This window comes from Pipistrellus kuhlii, unplaced genomic scaffold (genome assembly GCF_014108245.1).
Source record: "Pipistrellus kuhlii isolate mPipKuh1 unplaced genomic scaffold, mPipKuh1.p scaffold_m20_p_94, whole genome shotgun sequence".
Taxonomy (NCBI): domain Eukaryota; kingdom Metazoa; phylum Chordata; class Mammalia; order Chiroptera; family Vespertilionidae; genus Pipistrellus; species Pipistrellus kuhlii.
The window spans coordinates 597,872-617,249 of record NW_023425600.1 but is presented as its reverse complement, the minus strand read 5'-3'; the positions used below and the strand labels follow the sequence as shown (position 1 = coordinate 617,249).

Genomic DNA, 19,378 nt, shown 5'->3' with positions numbered 1-19,378 from the left:
CGGTGACTGAAATACACGAAGGCGGTCTCCGGTGTGGAGCTTCCTCGGCACACCCCCCTTCCGTCAGGGAAGACAGGCTGTCCCCCAGCACCTGCACCTGGGGATGAAGAGAGGGATCCGCCGGAGGGAGGCGTGCTCAGCCGTGTCCCAGGGTCTGCACAGGTCCCGGAAGGAGGAGTAAGGGCTGCAGGAATACCTCACGCCTGGGCTGCGGAGTTATCCAGAGCGAAGTGCAGAGGAAAACCCCACGCAAAGGTCCTCCTGGCACGTGGGCCTGTGCAGTCCCTACGTGGCAGGCACAGCACTGACATGCACTGCACAGGGAAGCAGGTCACACACCAGAGGAAAAACAAGGCTGACCCGGTGCGAGCTCTCTGTGACCCCCAGTGACCGTCAGACAGTCTGTGCCCAGCAAACACGCAGTGCCCCACCGCGTACCAGACCCTCTGCCAGGGAGGACAGGTGGCATCCTACTTCTCTGCACAGCTAGAACCAGCTGGGGACAGTGACAAGATGTGCCATCACAGAGCCTGTCACGTCTGCAGTGTTTCCCGTGTTTTGGAAAGAGCTTCTGTGAGCACAGTCCTCGCTGTAAGAGGGCATGCTGCTGCTGTGGTCTCTGGAGCAGCATCCATTTCCCCAGCGACCTGTGACCTGGAGTCTCGCTCCCTGACATGGCCTGAACCTCAGGTTGTGTGATGTCTCTATTCAGTTGCTCCAATCTTCCACTTTTGAATTTAAATGCAGAGCAAGGATGAGAAGGCTGGCACTCATGCATCCGGAACCTGTCCCCTGCAAAGCGCTGTGCCAGCCTCCCCTCGGCCCTCAAGAGGAAGGCACCGCACTCAGCAAGCCCCTCCCCCCTCAACCCTGAGACCAAGGCTGCCTGCGACCGCTGACAGATTCTCAGACAAGTGTGAGCACAAAGGTCACGTTCAGGCCTCTTCCCCCTTCACTCATTCCCCTACTGAAATGCTGGGTCAGGGTCGAGCAAACACGAGTGAGGTATGTCTGTATCACAAGACGCGCCCCGTATCACGGCGTCTTCACCTCCTGGCCTCGGAGCCAGCTTCCACACGGCGGGGCCCTCATCGTGGCTGTGCTGGGGGTCAGCAGCCAAGGGACGGTCTCCCAGCACCCACAGCCCACCTGCTCCCCTCCTCCTTGGAGGGGCTGCCCTCAGTGGTACTGATGGGGTGACTCTCTGTGCCTTGGTCTCTCTTCGCGGAAGTGAGGGGATGATGGTGCCTACTGCCTAGTGCCAGTGTGAGGGGCGGGCACAGTGAGACTGCCCAGCATGGGAACAGCTGCAGGGGCACTGGTACGAGGAAGGCAGGACTCCAAGCACCACTGTCCCAAACTACTCAGTGTCGCCAGGAAGGAAAGGGAGAGCTTCCATGTGCTCAGACTGCAGGGCCTGCAGGCAAAGGAATCCCCAGCCTCCGGGGCAGCGCCGCAGACACAGGCCCCACGGCCCAAGGAGTTGCCGGGTCTCCAGTGTCGCTCCTGCATGCTTTAGGCTGCTCCTGCTTGAAGAAGAATGTCAATGTCTCTCTGATCATTTCTTATATTGATTATATGTCGAAAAAATGGTATTTAAGCAATAGTAGATGGCTCTTGCTGTTTTGGCTCAGTGGATAGAGCATCGGCCTGGGGACTGAAATGGAGGGTTTCCACATGGCTGGGAGGAACAGCCCACTGCATGGGGCACAGGAGGGCGAATGAAACAGAAAAAGGTGCTAAGGTCCCCAAAGACACATCAACATGATTGAAAGGGATTTCATGAAAAAGAAGATCCTATGGGAAGAAGTGTAGGTCAGGCTAATTTTTCCTCAGGTGTGGTTGTAGCTGAAGAGTGAGTGACCCACCACCCCCAAAAGTGAACAAATAAAACAGACCCACACGCTGCACAAACTAATTCATGTAAAATTGTGTGTTTCTGTGTACACGTATGAAATAACAGAGGCCAAAATCTGCCATATTATCTATAACTAGAGGCCCTATGCACAAAATTCGTGCATAGGTAGGGTCCCGAGGCCTGGCCAACCATCAGGGCCAATCAGGGCCTTCTGGCTGCTGGCCGGGGCCTCCCTTCCCTGGCTGCCAGCTCCCAACCAGGGCCTTCCTTCTAGCTGCCAGACGGGGCCTCCTTCCCTCGCCACCCGCATGTCACCACAGGGAACCTGATGGGCCCTGACTGTCAGCCAGGCCTATGGACCCTACCTGTGCATGACTTTCGTGCACCGGGCCTCTGGCATATAGATAACAAGGAGCCTGGAAAAATGGTTTTCTGGCATTATAACTGGTGCTCCACTGCAGCTACAATCATCATGATGAAGACTGTTCTGTGTCTGCTCTTCTGACGGCAACACGGAGGACTGGGAAGGGTGTGGTCTGATTCTCGCAGTGCTGACACCACAGTGACGAGAGGAAGCACTTCACTCCCAGGAGGAGCGGGCCATGAGGTCACCTGGGCTTCTCTCTGGGAAGACTTTCAACATTAATGCAATTCCTTACTCAGCATAGGGCTGCTCAGACTTGCTATTTCTTCTTGAGGCAGTTTCCATAACTTACACCTCCCAGGAATGCGTCCCTTTCACCTGGCTGTAGGGATTAGACTGGAAGGCTGTCACTGCATCCGCGAGAGAGAGTGGGTGCTGCAGTCTAGTGACACAGAATTTTCTATTTCTCCCTTTAAGTCTGTCACTTCTGCTTTCTGTATCTGTTAGGTGTGTGTTCACAGGTAACTGCTAACCTTCCTGCTGAGCTAATCATTTTATCCTTATGAGGCATCCCTCCACCTCCTGACACTCCATGTCCAGTTCCTTTTGTGGCACCAGCACAGCCACTCCAGCTTTGACAGCTTGATGGCTTCTTGTCCATCTTTTTTGCCTCCAATCTCTTTCAGGCTTTTAATCTGGCATGGTTCTTAGGTGCCTCCGGGAGCCACCACTCCAGTGACCCATCAGGCAAAACTAGTGCCTGGCTAGCCTCCTGCACAGAAAGGTCAGCGTGAGTCTTACCTTCCTTCTTGAGTCTTTATCTTTCCCACTGTTCCTCACTACATCCTCTGCATGCCTAGAAAGAAAAGATGATCAAAATCAAAATTATTTTTTTAAAATAGGTCGTTTTAGATGTCAGCAAAGGCTCTTCTCAATATTGGACAAGATGAAGTGCCACTGTAAATGGCAGTTTCCAAAGTGTGCTTTTATCAGAACTGTGAACACTAAGTGTTCCTAGCACTTCTACTGTTTCAGCAGTAATCCCAACACAAACATCTCCCATAAAGAGAAGAAACTGGGTTTTCACAAACTTGTATATGAATCTACATCCTTATATGAGTTCTAGAAAATTCCTATAATTTTATTAGTCAATCCCAAATGTTATTTTATGCTTAATGTAATATTTGGATTTCCAAAAGGAAGATTTAGCAGGGACCGGTTTGGCTCAGTGGATAGAGTGTCGGCCTGGGGACTGAAGGGTCCCAGGTTCGATTCCGGTCAAGGGCATATACCTTGGTTGCAGGCACATCCCCAGTGGGGGGTGTGCAAGAGGCAGCTGGTTGGTGTTTCTCTCTCATCGATGTTTCTAACTCTCTATCCCTCTCTCTTCCTCTCTGTAAAAAAACAATAAGATATATTTTTTAAAAATTTAAAACAAAAGGAAGATTTACCTTACAATGTTCTATTTGGTAATCATGTGCTATATGATAGTTGGAACCTAAAATTAAAGCTTTCAAATGTTCAAATTAATTCTCAATTTTTGGAACTTACATTCACCCGTTTACTGTAGCGTGTGACCGAGGAGGCCACCGCTGAGACAGCTTCCCTGCACGATCCAGCAGGCTGGCAGCACAAAGGCCCGGAATTCGCACCCCTGGGTTTAAGTGCTAACTTTGTTCAAACTTGAAAGAATTTGGGCAAGGCATTTAGTCTGCCTTTTCCAAATCTGTGAAAAAGAACTGCCAAATAGGGCTGTCATAAAGAACAAACTAAAATCTACAGCTTATATACAAAATGAGGTTATTCATACACTCTAATCTTTAATCTTCACAAAACCCACTCAAAATGGATATCACTTTTGTGAAGAAGGATCCCCGACAGCCCAGAGAGAGGCAGACAAGCCACCGATGCCCACGCCCTTGCTCTAAGTCCTGGGGCCTCACTGCAGCCACAGCCCTGGGGCTGGGATGGCGGCCTGTCCGTGGTATCAGATGTGGAACAAGAGCCCTCCCACAGACGCTCCCTCCTCCAGGGCTGGGCAGGCCCCCGGAGGGGCCATCTTCCAAATGAGCTACTCCCCCAAAGTGAGTTCTGATTTTCTAATTTTGCATGAGCAAATACAAAAGGCAGAGTAAGATCAATAACTTGTAGCAAGTTTCCATTTTCCTAGTGTACTTCGGATACGATTTGGAGGGTTGAGTAAGTAAAGTATATCTATCACTTAATTGTCATTTCTGGCTATAATTAGGCCCACTAAGAAAAATTCAGCATTCCACGTGTTACACATAATAATCAGCTAGAGGACACGCATTCCTTACTGGCCGCCAGTCCCATCTCTCTTTGAACTGCCACCCTGGTTTCTGTGTTCAACATTCTGTAAAAGAAAAAATTCCATAACCATTAATTAGTAAATCAAAATGAATTAACTGTAATTAATAAACTCTGCAAAACAAGCATGGACTCAAAATTTAACAGCAGCAGCTATGCCATATGTATTTTTAGTCAGGTAATAACGTAAACAGGATGAACAGTAGATATATTAAAAAGTGACTGTGCAGTAGCTCAGTAAGAGAAAGTTATACTTATCAATCTCATATTCTTTTTAGAAAAGTAGGACTAGTTCCTTTCCCTGCTTAAAATTAAACTTTCAAACATATGGAATGTGGCTATTTCACAGATCTATGCACCTGTAGAAAAAAATTTTTAATAATCTTCTCTTACATTAATAAATGGTTTAAGATAAAACACATTAGGTTGTGGAAATGGCCATGGACAAGCAGCTGACAGGCCTGGCCGGTGTTCAGTGGTTAAGAGTGCGGGTCCATGGGCCAAAGATCAGTCTCCGGTTGGATTCCTAGTCAAGGGAATGGATCTGATTGCAGGTGCAATCCCTGGAGCCAGGGAGGCAACCAATCAACATATCTTTCTCCCTTCGATGTTTCTCTCTTCTCCCTCTCCCCCTCCCCCTGTCCCTTGCATGCCTTCTAATAATCAATGGAAAAAATATCCTCGGGTGATGACTAAGTAAATAAATAAATAAATAAAATATCAGCTTTCTCTGTTACATTTCAAAATTTTACGACAGATTTCTGAAAAGTGTGAAAAAGCCTTCCTATCTCCTAGGTCAGAAATGTCTCTGTACTGACCACAGAACAGACATGAACCATGTCTGACGCGGCAATGACTCAGCAGTGCCGCTGGCTACACTCAGTCGTGCTCCTGCTCCAGGGCGCCCGGGATGGCCGGGCCAGCAGCACCAGCACACGCACCTTGAGCTCCCTTTTCCTCTGCTCCTCTTTCGATGGCCGCTCTTTCCTGTCCACGCTGCCTCGGTGCTTCTCGTCCTCCAAGGAAAAGCCTTCCTTATGTCCTTTCTCTTTGTGTTTTCTTTCCCCTTCATTTTTGGAGAGCGGGCTGCTTTTTTCTTTGGAGTACTTCTCTCTCTTCTCCCTGGTGCTGCTTTTCTCAGGATGCCTCTTTCCTCGATCAGCCTCTTTGTGCCTCCTGTGTCTTCTTTCACCCTCCTCTTTATAAAGCCAGTAATTAAGGGGGTTGTCCTTGCTGTCACCGTACTGCAACTACAAAAGGACACGGGGAAAGGTGCATGAGCACAGGAGACGCACACGCTTTCATGCATGTTCCGACAAAGGCGAGGAAGGCCAAACCACCAATCCTCCATCTGCTGCAGGGACCTTCCACACTCCCTGCCGACACGCTCCACAAAGACAGCCCTCGGCGTCGCTGGCCACCCACCTGCGGGCGGCACAACCCAGCAGCCACCGCCTCCTCCTGATGGGGAACAAAGCTCAAATCCCTGTCCAGTCTAGACTTCTCTATGCCCCTGGTCACATCTGTCATCCTCCCCCAACTCCAGCACATCCCAGGCTGCTCAAGAGCAGGCGCTCCTGTGACAATCTCTCCGTAGGCTGTCTCACAGGCTGTCTCTGAGGCTGTTCATATCCCTGCACCTCACATACAGGGATGTTTAAGACCGGGCACCATGGTTTTGCCATCACTGAACCCCAGAACCCATCTCAGGCTGTTAGTACGCAGGACATGTTGTCAGTGTATAGTTATATGAGAAGTTAATATGTTTATAAGCAATTGGCTTTAACAAAGGCCAAGGTAAAAATTTGCATGTTGCCAGTCCTCTGAAATAGTTCCTAAGACCTCCTATAACCCCTCTGTGTATGCAAATGAGCACTAGCCAAAAAAAACCTGTTTAAAAGTAAAATTTAAGCTTAATAAAAAGGAGAAATTTTAAAATCTCTTCTGCTAATATTTACAGGGTAAACTGAAGGTTATTATTTAAGCATTAAATTTGATCATTAATAAAGTCACCATGAATAAAATGAGAGTCACTTAAAATATAGGCATAGCAGCATTGGCTAGCAACTAAAAAGCAACCAAATGTGTTGCTTGGTTTAAAAGGAAGAAAAATTATATTTAGAAGAAGCTTTCTAAGTACAACCTGGAAATCACTCTGGAGGAAGTAAAGGGAGGTTTCCTTCAAACATCTGAAAAACTGAAATTGAAATACAATGTATTAGGCCTCAAAAAAAGTAAGTAATTTGCGCTTAATTCTCCTTAAATAAAGTTTATGCAAATATATTCCAAACTGATAACAGAAATTTAATTAGTGTCATTTACTGTCCACATGCAAGGACAAATGAAGTTAGAAAATAAGCCTTATTTCAGACTGATTCAAATTGGCAGAATGAAATAAGTGAATATTCAGGGGACCTTAGTTATTCTAGGCAGGAACCTGTTCTTGGAGCATTAACTATTTTTTACTGATAGTTTATCTCAGTAAAAACTGCTTATCATGCAATGAGTCCAGAGCAGTCATATTTCTGTGCAAAGAATTGAATTAAAAGCTATCAAGGCTGCATTATAGAATTTCCAAAAGCCTTTGATATTTAAAACAAAAAAAAAAGGGGATAGTGAAGTAATTTCATGTAAGTAAACTATATTAAGCCTTAATTACTTTAAATTTTTTCACTTCTAATGCTGATAGCAAGACACACATAATGTCAGAATAAGCCAAAGGACAATGGTTTGGCAAAATAAAAAGATCCCAAGTCTAGTTTATAAAAAGGATCCCTTTAATAGCCTTTGATCAAGAATATGCTTATATATTTCCAGAAAACTACTCTAAGCCTGTATGGATTCCTGCAACAATGGATCACAGGAGGAGGTATCCAGACTACTCCATCCACAGACAGCAGTAGTCCCAAGCAACACGCTGATGAGACAGAGAGAGAGTCCAGAGATGGGGGGTAATGAAGATGCCTTGCCATGCTAGCAGTCATTAGCTGTGCATCATCACAGGTTGCTCAGGACCAAGCCAAAGAAGGTCAGACCTGCATTGCCATTGCTCACCATTTGTCCACCATCCAGAACTAGAGTATCATTGATGTCATATCACAGGGGACAATGATTGAGAAAGGAACTCATAAAAAACTGTTGGACAGTGATTGGGAAAGGGACTCAAAGAACTGATGGCCCAGAAAGTTTACTGCAGACTGATACCTTTGATGCCTGGCATCAATTTAAAAGGACATGAAAGAACTCAATCCTTTCCATTGAATTTAAAAATCTTGTCTATTTTCTATTCATCTATGCATAGCCCTTCTCCAGATTCCTGCGGAAAGACTGTGGCATAGAGAGAAAAAGCTGTAGAATGTGTTTGAAGAAATAATGGCAGAAAACTTCCCTAACCTGGTAAAGGAAAAAGTCACACAAGTTCAGGGAACACAGAGAACCCCAAGCAAGAAGAAGCCAAACAAGCCAATGCCCAAACACATCATAATTAAAATACCAAAAATTAAAAACAAAGAGAGAATATTAAAGGCAGCAAGAGAAAAGCAAACTGTTACCTACAAAGGAGCTCCCATAAGAGTGACACCTGATTTGTCATCAAAAACTCTACAGGCCAGAAGGGAATGGCAGTAAGTACTCAAGGTAATGGAAAGCAAGGATCTGAGACCAAATTACTATATCCAGCAAGGCTATCATTCAAAATAGATGGTCAAATAAAGAGCTTCCCAGAGGGGAGAAAAAAAAAAAAAAAAAAAAGGCTAACGGAGTTCATCACCACCAAGCCAACATTACATGGAATGCCAAAGGGTTTGTTGAGAAGAAGAAACAGAGAGAGAAACCTAGCCATACAGAATTAAAATGGCTATAAATAAATAACTCTCAATAATAATCCTAAATGTAAATGGATTAAATGCTCTAATCAAAAGATGTAGGGTAGATGAATGGATACAAAAACATGACTCAACTATATGCTGTCTACAAGAGACCCACCTCAGAACAAAAGACACACACAGATGAGTGTGAGGGGTGGTAAAAAGTTTTCCAGGGACATGAAAAGTAAAAAGAAAAAAGATGAAATAGCAATAATCATATCCAACAAATAGACTTTAAAATGAAGGCTATCAGAGAGGATCCAAGATGGCTGCACAGGTAAACACCTAACCACAGCCTCACACAACAATTTCAATAAAATACAACTAAAATACAAAACGGACATTACCCAGAACTACAGGAAAGTCGACTGACTGGAAATTCTACAATGAGAAGGAAAGAGAAAACCAGAAGGAAAAGGAAAGGAGCTGTAATAGCCTAAGGTACGGAGACACGCTGTGCGCGCAGAGAGGAGGGAGAGGCTGAGTGCCTGGCTGGCGTTCCCTAGCGGGAAGGAGATAAAAGCTCCAGACAGTGCTGAACCCCAGATCCGACAGCACTGAACCCCGGTTCTAGGCCAGACCCTGGGGACCCAGGCTCATACAGAGGGAGTCTGGACTGTGAGGCAGAATCCCAGGGGAGTGGCAAAAGGCAGAGCCCCCAGAGGCGCACACATTGTGCGCAGAGGACGAACTGTTGACTCTGCTGCTAGATTGCCCTAACGGGAAGGAGACAAAAGCTCTGGACTGTGCTGAGCCCCAGTTCTGACTGCACTGAACCCCAGTTCTAGGCCAGACCCCGGGGACCCAGGCTCATACAGAGGGAGCTGGGCTGTAAGGCGGAAACCCAGGGGAGCAGCGAAAGAAAGTCCTGGAGGCGCGCACATTGCGCGCAGAGAACGGACTATTGACTGTGCCGCTGACTGCCCTGGCGGGAAGGAGACAAAAGCTCCAGACTGGTCTGAACCCCACTTCCAACTGAACTGAACCCCAGTTCCAGGCTCATTGAGGGAGAGCCTAGACTGTTTGGTAGTGGGCGAAACTCGAGGGCACCTTTCTCTCAGAGGTGCTTGTAGTGAGTACTGAAGGACCTTGAGGAACAGAGACTCAGGAGCTGCATAGGGGGGCTGACGGAAGCCAAGGCTGTAGGCTCCACCCCAAAATTCCTCCCCATCCAAGCTGAACACAGAGACTTTTAAGGCTACCAACTCAGAGAAGCTGCGAAAATGCCGAGACAAGGAAACAGATCACAAATGAAAGAAATGGAGAACAAAAAGCGACTGGATATAGAGTTCAAAACCACACTTATAAGGTTTTTCAAGAATTTCCTAGAAAAGGCTGATAAAATAAACGAGACCTATGAGGATATGTAAAGGGATCAACAAGAAATAATAAGGGATCAACAAGAAATAAAGAATAAATAAAATATATTTTACAGAGAAATTAAATAAAATAAAAATAAAAAATATTTATAAAAAAGATTATACAGAGTCCTAAAAACAGAATGGAAGATCGCAAGAATCAAGTCAAAGATTTGGAACATAAAGAGCCAGAAGATACTCCTCCGCAGAAGCAAGAATTAAAGAGAATCCAGAAAGTTGAAGATAATGTAAGAAACCTCTGGGACAACTTCAAGTGAACCAACATCAGAATTATGGGGGTCCCAGAAGATGAGAGAGAGCAAGATATCGAAAACATACTAAAAGAAATAGTGACAGAAAACTTCCTTCACCTGGTGAAAGAATTAGACTTACAAGTCCAGGAAGCACACAGAACTCCAAACAAAGGGAATCCAAAGAAGACCACACCAAGACAAATCATAATTAAAATTCCAAGAGCAAAAGACAAAGAGAGAATATTAAAAGCAGCAAGAGAAAAGCAGGTAGTTACCTATAAAGGAGCACCTATACGATTGTCAGCTGATTTCTCAACAGAAACCATGCAGGCCAGACGGGAATGGCAAGAAATATTCAAGGTTATGAATAGCAAGAATCTACAGCCAAAAATAATCTACCCAGCAAAGCTATCACTCAGAATCGAAGGCCAGATAATAAAAAAAAAAAGCTAAAGGAGTTCATCACCACCAAACCAGAATTATATGAATTGCTGAAGGGGGTTCTTTTGGAAGAGAAAGTAAATAAAGATAAAAATTATGAACAACAAATATGTAACTATCAACAAGTGAATCTAAAAACCAAGGGAATTAAAAAAAAAATCTGATGAACAATATTAACTATTGAATATAATAGAATCAGAGGTATGGAAGGGGAGTGATCTGACGATTCTCGGAGAAAAGGGGAGAGGGGGATGTGGGAAGAGACTGAACATAAACTGCACCTATGGATGAGGACAATGGGGGGTGGGGAAAGGGCAGAGGGTGGGGTGGGAACCTGGTGGAGAGGAGCAATGGAGGAGGGGGGGAAATGAGGAACATTTGTAATAATATGAACAATAAAGATTTATTTTTTTTTAAAAAGAAGACAGAAAAAAAAATGAAGGCCATTACAAGAGACAACAAAGGGATCAATCCAACAAGAGAATATAACCCTGGTAAACATATACGCACCCAATATAGGTAAACATATATGCACTAAATATAACCCTGGTAAACATATACTATGCATTAAATATTAAAAAGAAACAAACACAGCAACTTCTAGAAGACTTTAAGGGAAAGATCAACAATACAGTCATACTAGGGGACTTTAACACCCCACTGACTTCACTGGATAGTTCTTCCACATTAAATATATATATATATCAATCAAACAGTTACTCTAAAGTAGGGGTGTCGAACTCAATCAGAGAAGGGGCCAAAATCTAAAATCCAGCCTAAATCGCGGGCCGAATGGTTTACTGAACAGTCATAAACTGTCATTGTGATGGAAACGCAGCGGAGTGCAGTGATGACAGCGCGGTGCGGGCCACATTGCAAGGCCTGGCGGGACGGATTTGGCCCGCGGGCCTTGTGTTTGACACATGTGCTCTAAAGGATATACTGGGTTAGATGTATTTAAATGACATTAATAGAACATTTAACCCCAAAGCTGCAGGATATACATTCTTCTCATGTACACATAGATCATTAACAAAGATAGACCACATGTTAGGATACAAAACAAGTCTCTACAAGTTCAAGAAGATTGAAATTATATCAAGCATCTTCTCAGATCACAATAGAATGAAATTAGAAATCAACTACAGTAAAAACATCCTAAAACATTCAAACACATGGAGGCTAAATAACAAGTTATTAAACAATAAATGAGTTATCAACAAGATCAAAAAAGAAATAAAAAACTTCCTAGAAACCAATGAAAATGAGCACACAACAACCCAAAATCTCTGGGACACAGTGAAAACAGTCCTGAGAGGGATGGAAGGCTGGTACAACAATTACAAATCAATAAACGGGACACTTCACATAAACAAATTGAAAGGCAAAAATCACATGATCACATTAATAGATGCACAAAAAGCATTCAACACCCGTTTTTGATAAAAACTCTCAGCAAAGTGGGAAGAAAGGAAGCATATCTCACCATGATAAAGGCCATAGATGGCAAACCTATAGCCAACATCATACTCAATGGGTAAAAACTAAAACCATTTCCCCTAAGAACAGGAACAAGACAGCAATGTCTGTGGTCTCCAATCTTATTCAACATTAGAGGCTCTCACAGTCCAGGAGCGCTCAAGGGCAGGAGGTGACCTGGCTATCAGGGGAAGGCAATGCCCCCATCACACCTCTGCTGCTGCCACAGCACAAGCCTTGTCCAGCCCTGGTTACCTGAGCCTTGGGCAATCCTAGGCAGCTGTCATCCGAGGCTTACCTGCCCCTCTGGCTGGCCCAGTGGGGCTGGGGGGCTGAGGGGCTGAGGGTGGGTCCGACTGAACTGTGTGCCTGCCATGCCCCTGCTGGGCTGAAAAGGAATCCGGCAGGACTGAAGGGACTGGGCACCGCCATCTTTGTGACAGCATGATGGTCAATTTGTGTCTTTTTTTTTTTTAATATATTTTATTGATATTTTACAGAGAGAAAGAGAGAGGGATAGAGAGTTAGAAACATCGATGAGAGCACAACCCCCTCAACCAAGGTACATGCCCTTGACCAGAATCGAACCTGGGACCTTTCAGTCCTCAGGCTGACGCTCTATCCACTGAGCCAAACAGGTTTAGGCATTTTGAATATTCCCTCTTTATTAGACAGGAGGATAGTACTGGAAGTCCTAGCCATAGTGATCATATAAGAAGAAATAAAAGGCATCCAAATGGGAAGAACAGAATGGATCCAGAAACAGAGAAGCCTGGAACAGAGTGTGGAATTTTTGAGGGAAGGCAGGGGAGGATGAGTGGGAGGTAATCAGCCAAGGACATTGTATGCATATACGCATGGCCCATGGACACAGACAGTGAGGCAGTGAGGGAGGTGGGGGGGAGGGAATGGGCTGGTAGGGGTCTATGGGGGGGGGGGAAGGACATATGTAATACTTTCAACAAAAGAATTTTTTTTTTTTTAAAGAAGGACTCCACTAGAAAGGGAACAAATGCAACAGGTGGGTTTGCCACAGGTATCAGATATCTGCGTGCAGGACACACCTGCCACAAGCCTACAAATGCCATGCACCCATCCTCCTGAGTCAGAACACCGCCTGGGACACGTCTGCTGAGGACACAGGAACAGCACCCTGAGGACATAAGTAACTAAAGCCTTTATGTAAGGCGAATGGGGGACATCTGCATTTACCCTGATCCAGCAAGTTCTCTTCCAGAAATGACCATGAGGACATAATTATGATTTAATGCAGAGTTTAACCCCTGGTGTCTTCCCAAGCCTCGAAGTCTCCGTTACAAAATTTCCCCAATGCCTCTAACAACAGCGTGCCATTGACTTGCAGTGTTTGGGGCCTGGTATGCGTACCTTCCTTTCTCGGTATCTTCTTTCTCTCTCTTCATCTCCTCTTTCAGAGTTCTCATCTCTCCTCTCGTTCTCTTCAGTTCTTACTTTACTTACTATAAAAAGAAAACATACTTTTATTGTTTGTTTTTTATTGTTAATCTTTACCAGAGAACATTTTTTCACTGATTTTTTTTTTTTTTTTTTTTAGAGAGAGTGGAAGCGAGAAGGAGAGACAGAGAGAGAAACATCGATGTCAATTGACTGCCTCCTGCATATGCCCCAACAAGGGCCACGGATTGAGACTGCAACAGAGGTACATGCCTGTCACTGGATTCAAACCTGGAACCCTTCAATCCATAGGCTGACGCTCTATCCACTGAGCCAAACTAGCAAAGGTAAGAAAACATACTTTTAACATTCCCAAAGTTCAGACATCCAAAAGGCCCCCTAACATCTTGCTGCAGTCTTTTCTGTAAATACCGCATTACAAAATTATTTATTAACACATGAAAACATAGCCTTCTATTAGACCACATTCTATAATCTCAAAAATAAAAAGTCCTGGAATCTAAAATAAAATGAATCTCAGAAGGACGGCAGGGTTGGGTGGGTGGCTGGGAAGAGATCAACCAAAGACCTTGGATGCCCATGTGCATAACCCCTGAACACAGACAAGAGTGCGGGGAAGCCTGGAGTGAGGTGTTGGGGCTGGCTCCAAGGGGTCAATGGGGAAAAAAGAGGGCCATCTGCGGGTCTGGTACAGCCAGGCCCGGAGCAGCGGCTGCCAGGCTGGGAGCGGCCAGGCCCGGAGCACCCGGGTCTGGTGCGGCCAGGCCCGGAGCAGCGGCTGCCAGGCTGGGAGCGGCCAGGCCCGGAGCAGCCGGGTCGGGTGCGGCCAGGCCCGGAGCAGCGGCTGCCAGGCTGGGAGCGGCCAGGCCCGGAGCAGCCGAGTCGGGTGCGGCCAGACCCGGAGCAGCAGCTGCCAGGCTGGGAGCGTCTAGACCTGGAGCAGCCGGGTCTGGTGTGGCCAGGCCCGGAGCAGCGGCTGCCAGGCTGGGAGCAGCCAGGCCCGGAGCAGCCATGTCTGGTGTGGCCAGGCCCGGAGCAGCAGCTACCAGGCTGGGAGCGGCCAGGCCCGGAGCAGCCGGGTCGGGTGCGGCCAGGCCCGGAGCAAAAGCAGCCAGGTCCAGAGCAACTAGGTTGGGAGCGGCGGTGACCAGACCCGGAGCAGCTGGTTGTGGAACGAACCAGAGCAACAGAGGCCAGGCCCGGAACAGCCAGGCCCAGAACAGCTCACTCTTCGCCTGCCCCTGCCCCACGGCTGCCTCTCAGACATGGCTGGAAACTTTTGTGGGAACTTGAGGGTCTGCTGAATCAAGTGATGAAGGCTTATATCTGGATGTGTTGAGTTAGTATAGGGCTGGGGTGTTGATCTGTGAGTGCCTTGGGTGGGGCCTGGATGAGGCTGGTTGACCTATTTGGAAATGTCTTTTGTGTGAAATGTATCATTGGGCATGTGGAGGTATTATTGATATGAGAAAATGCTAAGTAACTGATTTACTATCTGAAAAGGGATTTACTATCGGGGAAAGGGAGGGAGGAAGAGACTGAACATAAACTGCACCTATGGATGAGGACAATGGGGGATGGGGAGGGGCGGAGGGTGGGGTGGAAACCTGGTGGAGGGGGGAAGAAATGAGGAACCTTTGTAACAATATGAACAATAAAGATTGATTTAAAAATAAATAAATAAATAAATAATAAAATAAAATACAAAAAAAAGAGGGCCATCTGTAATACTTTCAACAATAAAGATAAATAAAAAATTTTTTAAATCACATACAAAAATGGAATAAAGGAGATGACAGTGGCAACTGCTAAGGAGGCAACCTGGCAGGTGCAGCCTAGCTACTGGGACTCAGCGGCACCAGCCCAATGCACACACCTTTGGGCCCTGGGGTAGCACATCCAGAAAAATGCCCCGCTAGGCGGACATTTCCGCCAAGTGCTCAGCTGCAAGAGAGTCACTGCGACCTTGGGATGAGTGGAGGAGGGCACCACTTACAGCCAGCCGCTGCCCTGCCACCTGTGAGAGAGGCCAAAGGGACCTGCAGAGCCACACACAACCAGTTACAATACACACAGCTCCCGCCAATAGTGAAAACTAGATTTTCACTTTTGAATCTGCCAAGACAAAAGTCATTATGCTTAAAATGAAGAGAATCAACATTTTCAAAGATAAGGACCAAATTAAATATTCAGACAAATTGTTAAATGCCTATACTAATAAAAGGGTAATATGCAAACTGGTCACCACGCCCTCACAGTAACAATCAAACAGCAGGCTTTGTGGGGCGACCAGACCAGCAAGGGGGTTATCGAGGAACAACCAAATGACTGACCAGCAGGCTGCACAGGGCTACTAGACGGGCAGGGGGGCAGTAGGGGGCAACCAGGCCAGCTGGGGGACAGTTTGGGGCAACTAGGCCCACAGGGGGGGTAGTTTGGGGTGACCAGGCCAGCAATGTGGGGGGGGACAGTTAGGGGCAATCAGGCAGGTGAGCAGTTAGGAGCCAGTGGTCTTGGATTGTGAGAGGCATGTCCCTGGGATTGGGCCGAAAACAGCAGCGGGACATCCCCCAAGGTGTCCCGGATTGGAGAGGGTCCAGGCTTGGCTAAGAGAAGCCCCCCAACCCCATGCATGAATTTCATGCACTAGGCCTCTAGTTGCTTAAAATAAAACAGATACTTCTGAGAAATTCTCTTACCAAAGAGCATAACTTTTGTTTATCTACAATGTGGATTGAGATTTACAAAGATAGTTAACCTGGAATGTTTCAATAGTAAAACTCTAGCAAATAGAAAATCATTACTCCTTTCATTCACTGAAATGAGTTTTAAAATACCGAAAAGAAAACCATCTTGTAAAGCACACAGTTCAGCATGGGCACAACCCAACACGAAGCTGAGCCTCCGAAAACCAAGGGCAAGGATAACATGGGAGTGGGCACTTCTGAGGGGCTGGCCCACGTGCCTGGCCCTGGGAGGGCCACAGCCCAGGCACGTACCTGACCGCATCCTGTGCTCAGGCCAGTTGTGGAGCCTGGCCGCGGACTTGGGCTCCTCCCTCCTCACCCGGTGCTCCCCTTCACGCTCCCGCTCTTTGCCTCGGCTCTGGTGCTTCTCTGTGTCATGCTCTCGGGCCTTGTCCCTCAGCTTCTCTCTGTCCAGGTCCCGGGCGTCCTTTCTCTTCTCCCGTGGCTTCTCTTTGTCTCTGTCTCCACGAGGGTGCTCCCTGGAGCCATGGCGGTCTCTGTCTGCCACTCTCTCCCTGCGCTTGGCATCCCGGTCTGGGTCCCTGGGCTTCTGCTCCTTGGACTCTGGGGCATCCGTTTCCAAGTCCTTATGTAGCTTCTTTTCCTTGTGTTTCTTATCTTCCCTGGGAAGTGCCGACTGTGCAGCCAAAGCAAGAAAAAGAAAAGGGTTTCTGAGCCTGACACTGTGTCCTGCTCCCCCACCAGCAGGCAGGGCAGGAGAAGCCTCACTGCCACAGAGGTGTCCCGGCGTTCCTGTGCCTGCAGACCAGTGCCGCGTGGGAGACACACTCCCCTTTGTTAGCAAGTCAAACCTAAAACTCCACCTCAATGAGAAAAAAAATGAACAGGATACTGAAGAAGAAAAAAGAAATAACAGAATAAACATGCAAATCAGTGACTAAATGGCCCACAAGGAACGCTTGTGGAGGCCTGGGCTGAGCCTTGAGAATGCACAAGCTTCTTTCAGTTTAGATTTTCATGAAGAAAAAAACAGAGAGAACACGGTGCTGAAGCTGTGTCACAGTGTCCGAGACCCAGCCAGGTCCTACTCAAGTACAAGGACCTTCCTTATAAAACTCTCAGGCGATCTCCCTCAATCCCCAAGCCTCCCTCCACATACGTGCACATCACCCACACGACAGAAACAAACTATGCACACCACACATGTACACACACAGCCTGGGCGCTGAACCATGAAAGAAGCAGACAGATTTGGTGACATTCGGGCTGGGCTAGGAAACCCCTTTCTCACCACAGACCCAGAGCAACTCCCCATACGAGCTGAGAACACCCCTGAAATGAGCCACATGGAAGCAAAGTTGCGTGGGGCTGAGAACCAGGAAAACTGTCCAATCAGACCCCAGCTCAAATACTCTAAACATATTCACCCAAAGGTATTTCCGCAGGTCATCTGCTGTCCATGTTTCATCTTTGGTTCTTCTCTAAAAAGAAAAGTGTAAAGTTGGAATTTTCCAAGTTTAAATAATTATTTTGCAAGCTCTCCTAAGCTGCTTTTCATTAGACCATTTTAGTCAATGGCAATGAGTCCTAAATATGCAAGAATTTACTGTCTATCTACCAGAATAAATGTCACAGAAATACAGATTTTTAAAAATCATCCCCTAGTCTAAAATTACCTGCCGGTATAAATCATTACAGAATGCTTTTCTTTGGCTGCTTCATAATGTGAGTGTCCATACTGCCTCAAGGCTCAGGCAAAGCATGGCAGCGCAGTCCTCCCTTTCCAGGGCCCTCTGCGGCCTCAGTGCCAGGCCCAAGCTGGTGCTTCATTCATAAATAGGAAGGGTCAATCTGGCACTCAAGAAAAACCAACCCAGGAGAAGATTCACCCTGGCTGGGCTCAGTTGGTGACAGTATTGTCCTGTACACAACAGCTTCCAGGTTCGATTCCCCATGAGGGCACATACCTAGGCTGCGGGTTTCATCCCTGGCCCTGGCATGGCAACCAATCAATGTTTTCATTGATGCTCTCTCTCTCTCTCCCTTCCTCTTTCTCTAAATTCAATAAAACCATATCCTCAGTGAGGATTTTAAAGAGAGAGAGAGAAGAATCAAGACAAACAAATAGAGAAAATGGCACAAGAAAATGAACAGAAGTATTTATTTCCTTTTTTTAAAGGCATAAGAGTTATATCCTCTGGAAGATATTAAAAATCTTTTAAGCACAAATTAAAACATAGTCCAAAAGGAGCAATATGAGAACAAGAATTCTTAATATTAAATGTAACAAAGTAAAAAATGTAATAAAGTTAACGATAAAGTTGGAGAAATCCCCCTAATATATCAACATGTCTGTATTTTTAAAAAGGCAGAGAGATGGAAAATACAAGCTGCCAGTCCAACCCTTACCAAGAGACTGAGAGTTTTAGAAAGAGAGGATGGAGAAAGTAGAAAGGGAGAAACACCCCCATATACACACACCGAGAGGGGGAGGGGGAGGGGGAGGGGGAGGGGGAGGGGGAGGGGGAGGGGGAGGGGAGGGGGAGGGGGAGGGGAGGGGAGGGGGAGGGGGAGGGGGAGGGGGGGCGAGGGGGAGGGGAGGGGGAGGGGGAGGGGGAGAGAGAGAGAGAGGGGAGGGAGAGGAGAGGGAGAGGGAGAGGGAGAGGAGAGGGAGAGGAGAGGGAGAGGGAGAGGGAGAGGGAGAGGAGAGGGAGAGGGAGAGGGAGAGGGAGAGGGAGAGGGAGAGGGGAGAGGGAGAGGGAGAGGAGAGGGAGAGAGAGGTCCCAAAGTGAAGGGAAAGGAGAGCTTTCCTTTGAAAGCGATCACCAATGTCAACAACGACAGGGGCCCAGCCACGCTTAGGTCTGCAGTGACTACATGATATAACAATGTTTGGATTTCGGACTTAAAAATCAACCCACTAAGAAATAGCAGGAAACTTACACTACAGGATAACTTAAGAAAACGAGAGGGACCGGATGGAAGACCGAGGTCGGAGAGTCGGTGGGCGTGAAGCCGAGGGGAGAGGAGGCTAAGCGGTCACGGGTCCGGCAGCCCCGGGCGGCCGGGGCGGACACTGCGGAGACTGGGCCCCCGCAGCGAGTCCCGCGAGCCGCCCGGAGCCTAGAGCACCCACCTTCCCGGGCTCCATCGCCGCCTGCAGGGAGGCGGCGGGAGGAAAGGCCCGCGGCCGCGTTCTCCTCCGGAGGGGCGTCGCCGCCTCCTAGCAACCGGCACGTCGAGGCGCGGCCGCGGCTACCGTTGGCCCGGCATGCTCCGCGGCCCCCC

At 47.1% G+C, this 19,378-nt stretch overlaps 1 protein-coding gene across 4 annotated transcripts in view; it reads right to left on the bottom strand.

Moving 5' to 3' along the window:
- The window catches only part of DYNC2I1 (dynein 2 intermediate chain 1), a 59,745-nt gene extending 40,367 nt beyond the window's left edge, over nt 1-19,378 (bottom strand). The window contains exons 1-7 of one of the 4 annotated variants that reach the window (XR_006740957.1): nt 19,227-19,377; nt 17,518-17,571; nt 16,382-16,766; nt 13,335-13,426; nt 5,492-5,800; nt 4,541-4,596; nt 3,024-3,078 (exon numbers count right to left, since the gene is read on the bottom strand). Coding sequence is in view for 3 of the 4 variants with exons in the window: in XM_036428877.2 (XP_036284770.1) it covers nt 3,024-3,078; nt 4,541-4,596; nt 5,492-5,800; nt 13,335-13,426; nt 16,382-16,766; nt 17,518-17,571; nt 19,227-19,241 (966 nt within the window). In the remaining variant the exon portion in view is untranslated. Of the gene's footprint in view, nt 1-3,023; nt 3,079-4,540; nt 4,597-5,491; nt 5,801-13,334; nt 13,427-16,381; nt 16,767-17,517; nt 17,572-19,226 lie in introns of all 4 variants that reach the window. The other 3 variants (XM_036428877.2, XM_045578266.1, XM_045578267.1) reach the window with 3 other exon arrangements.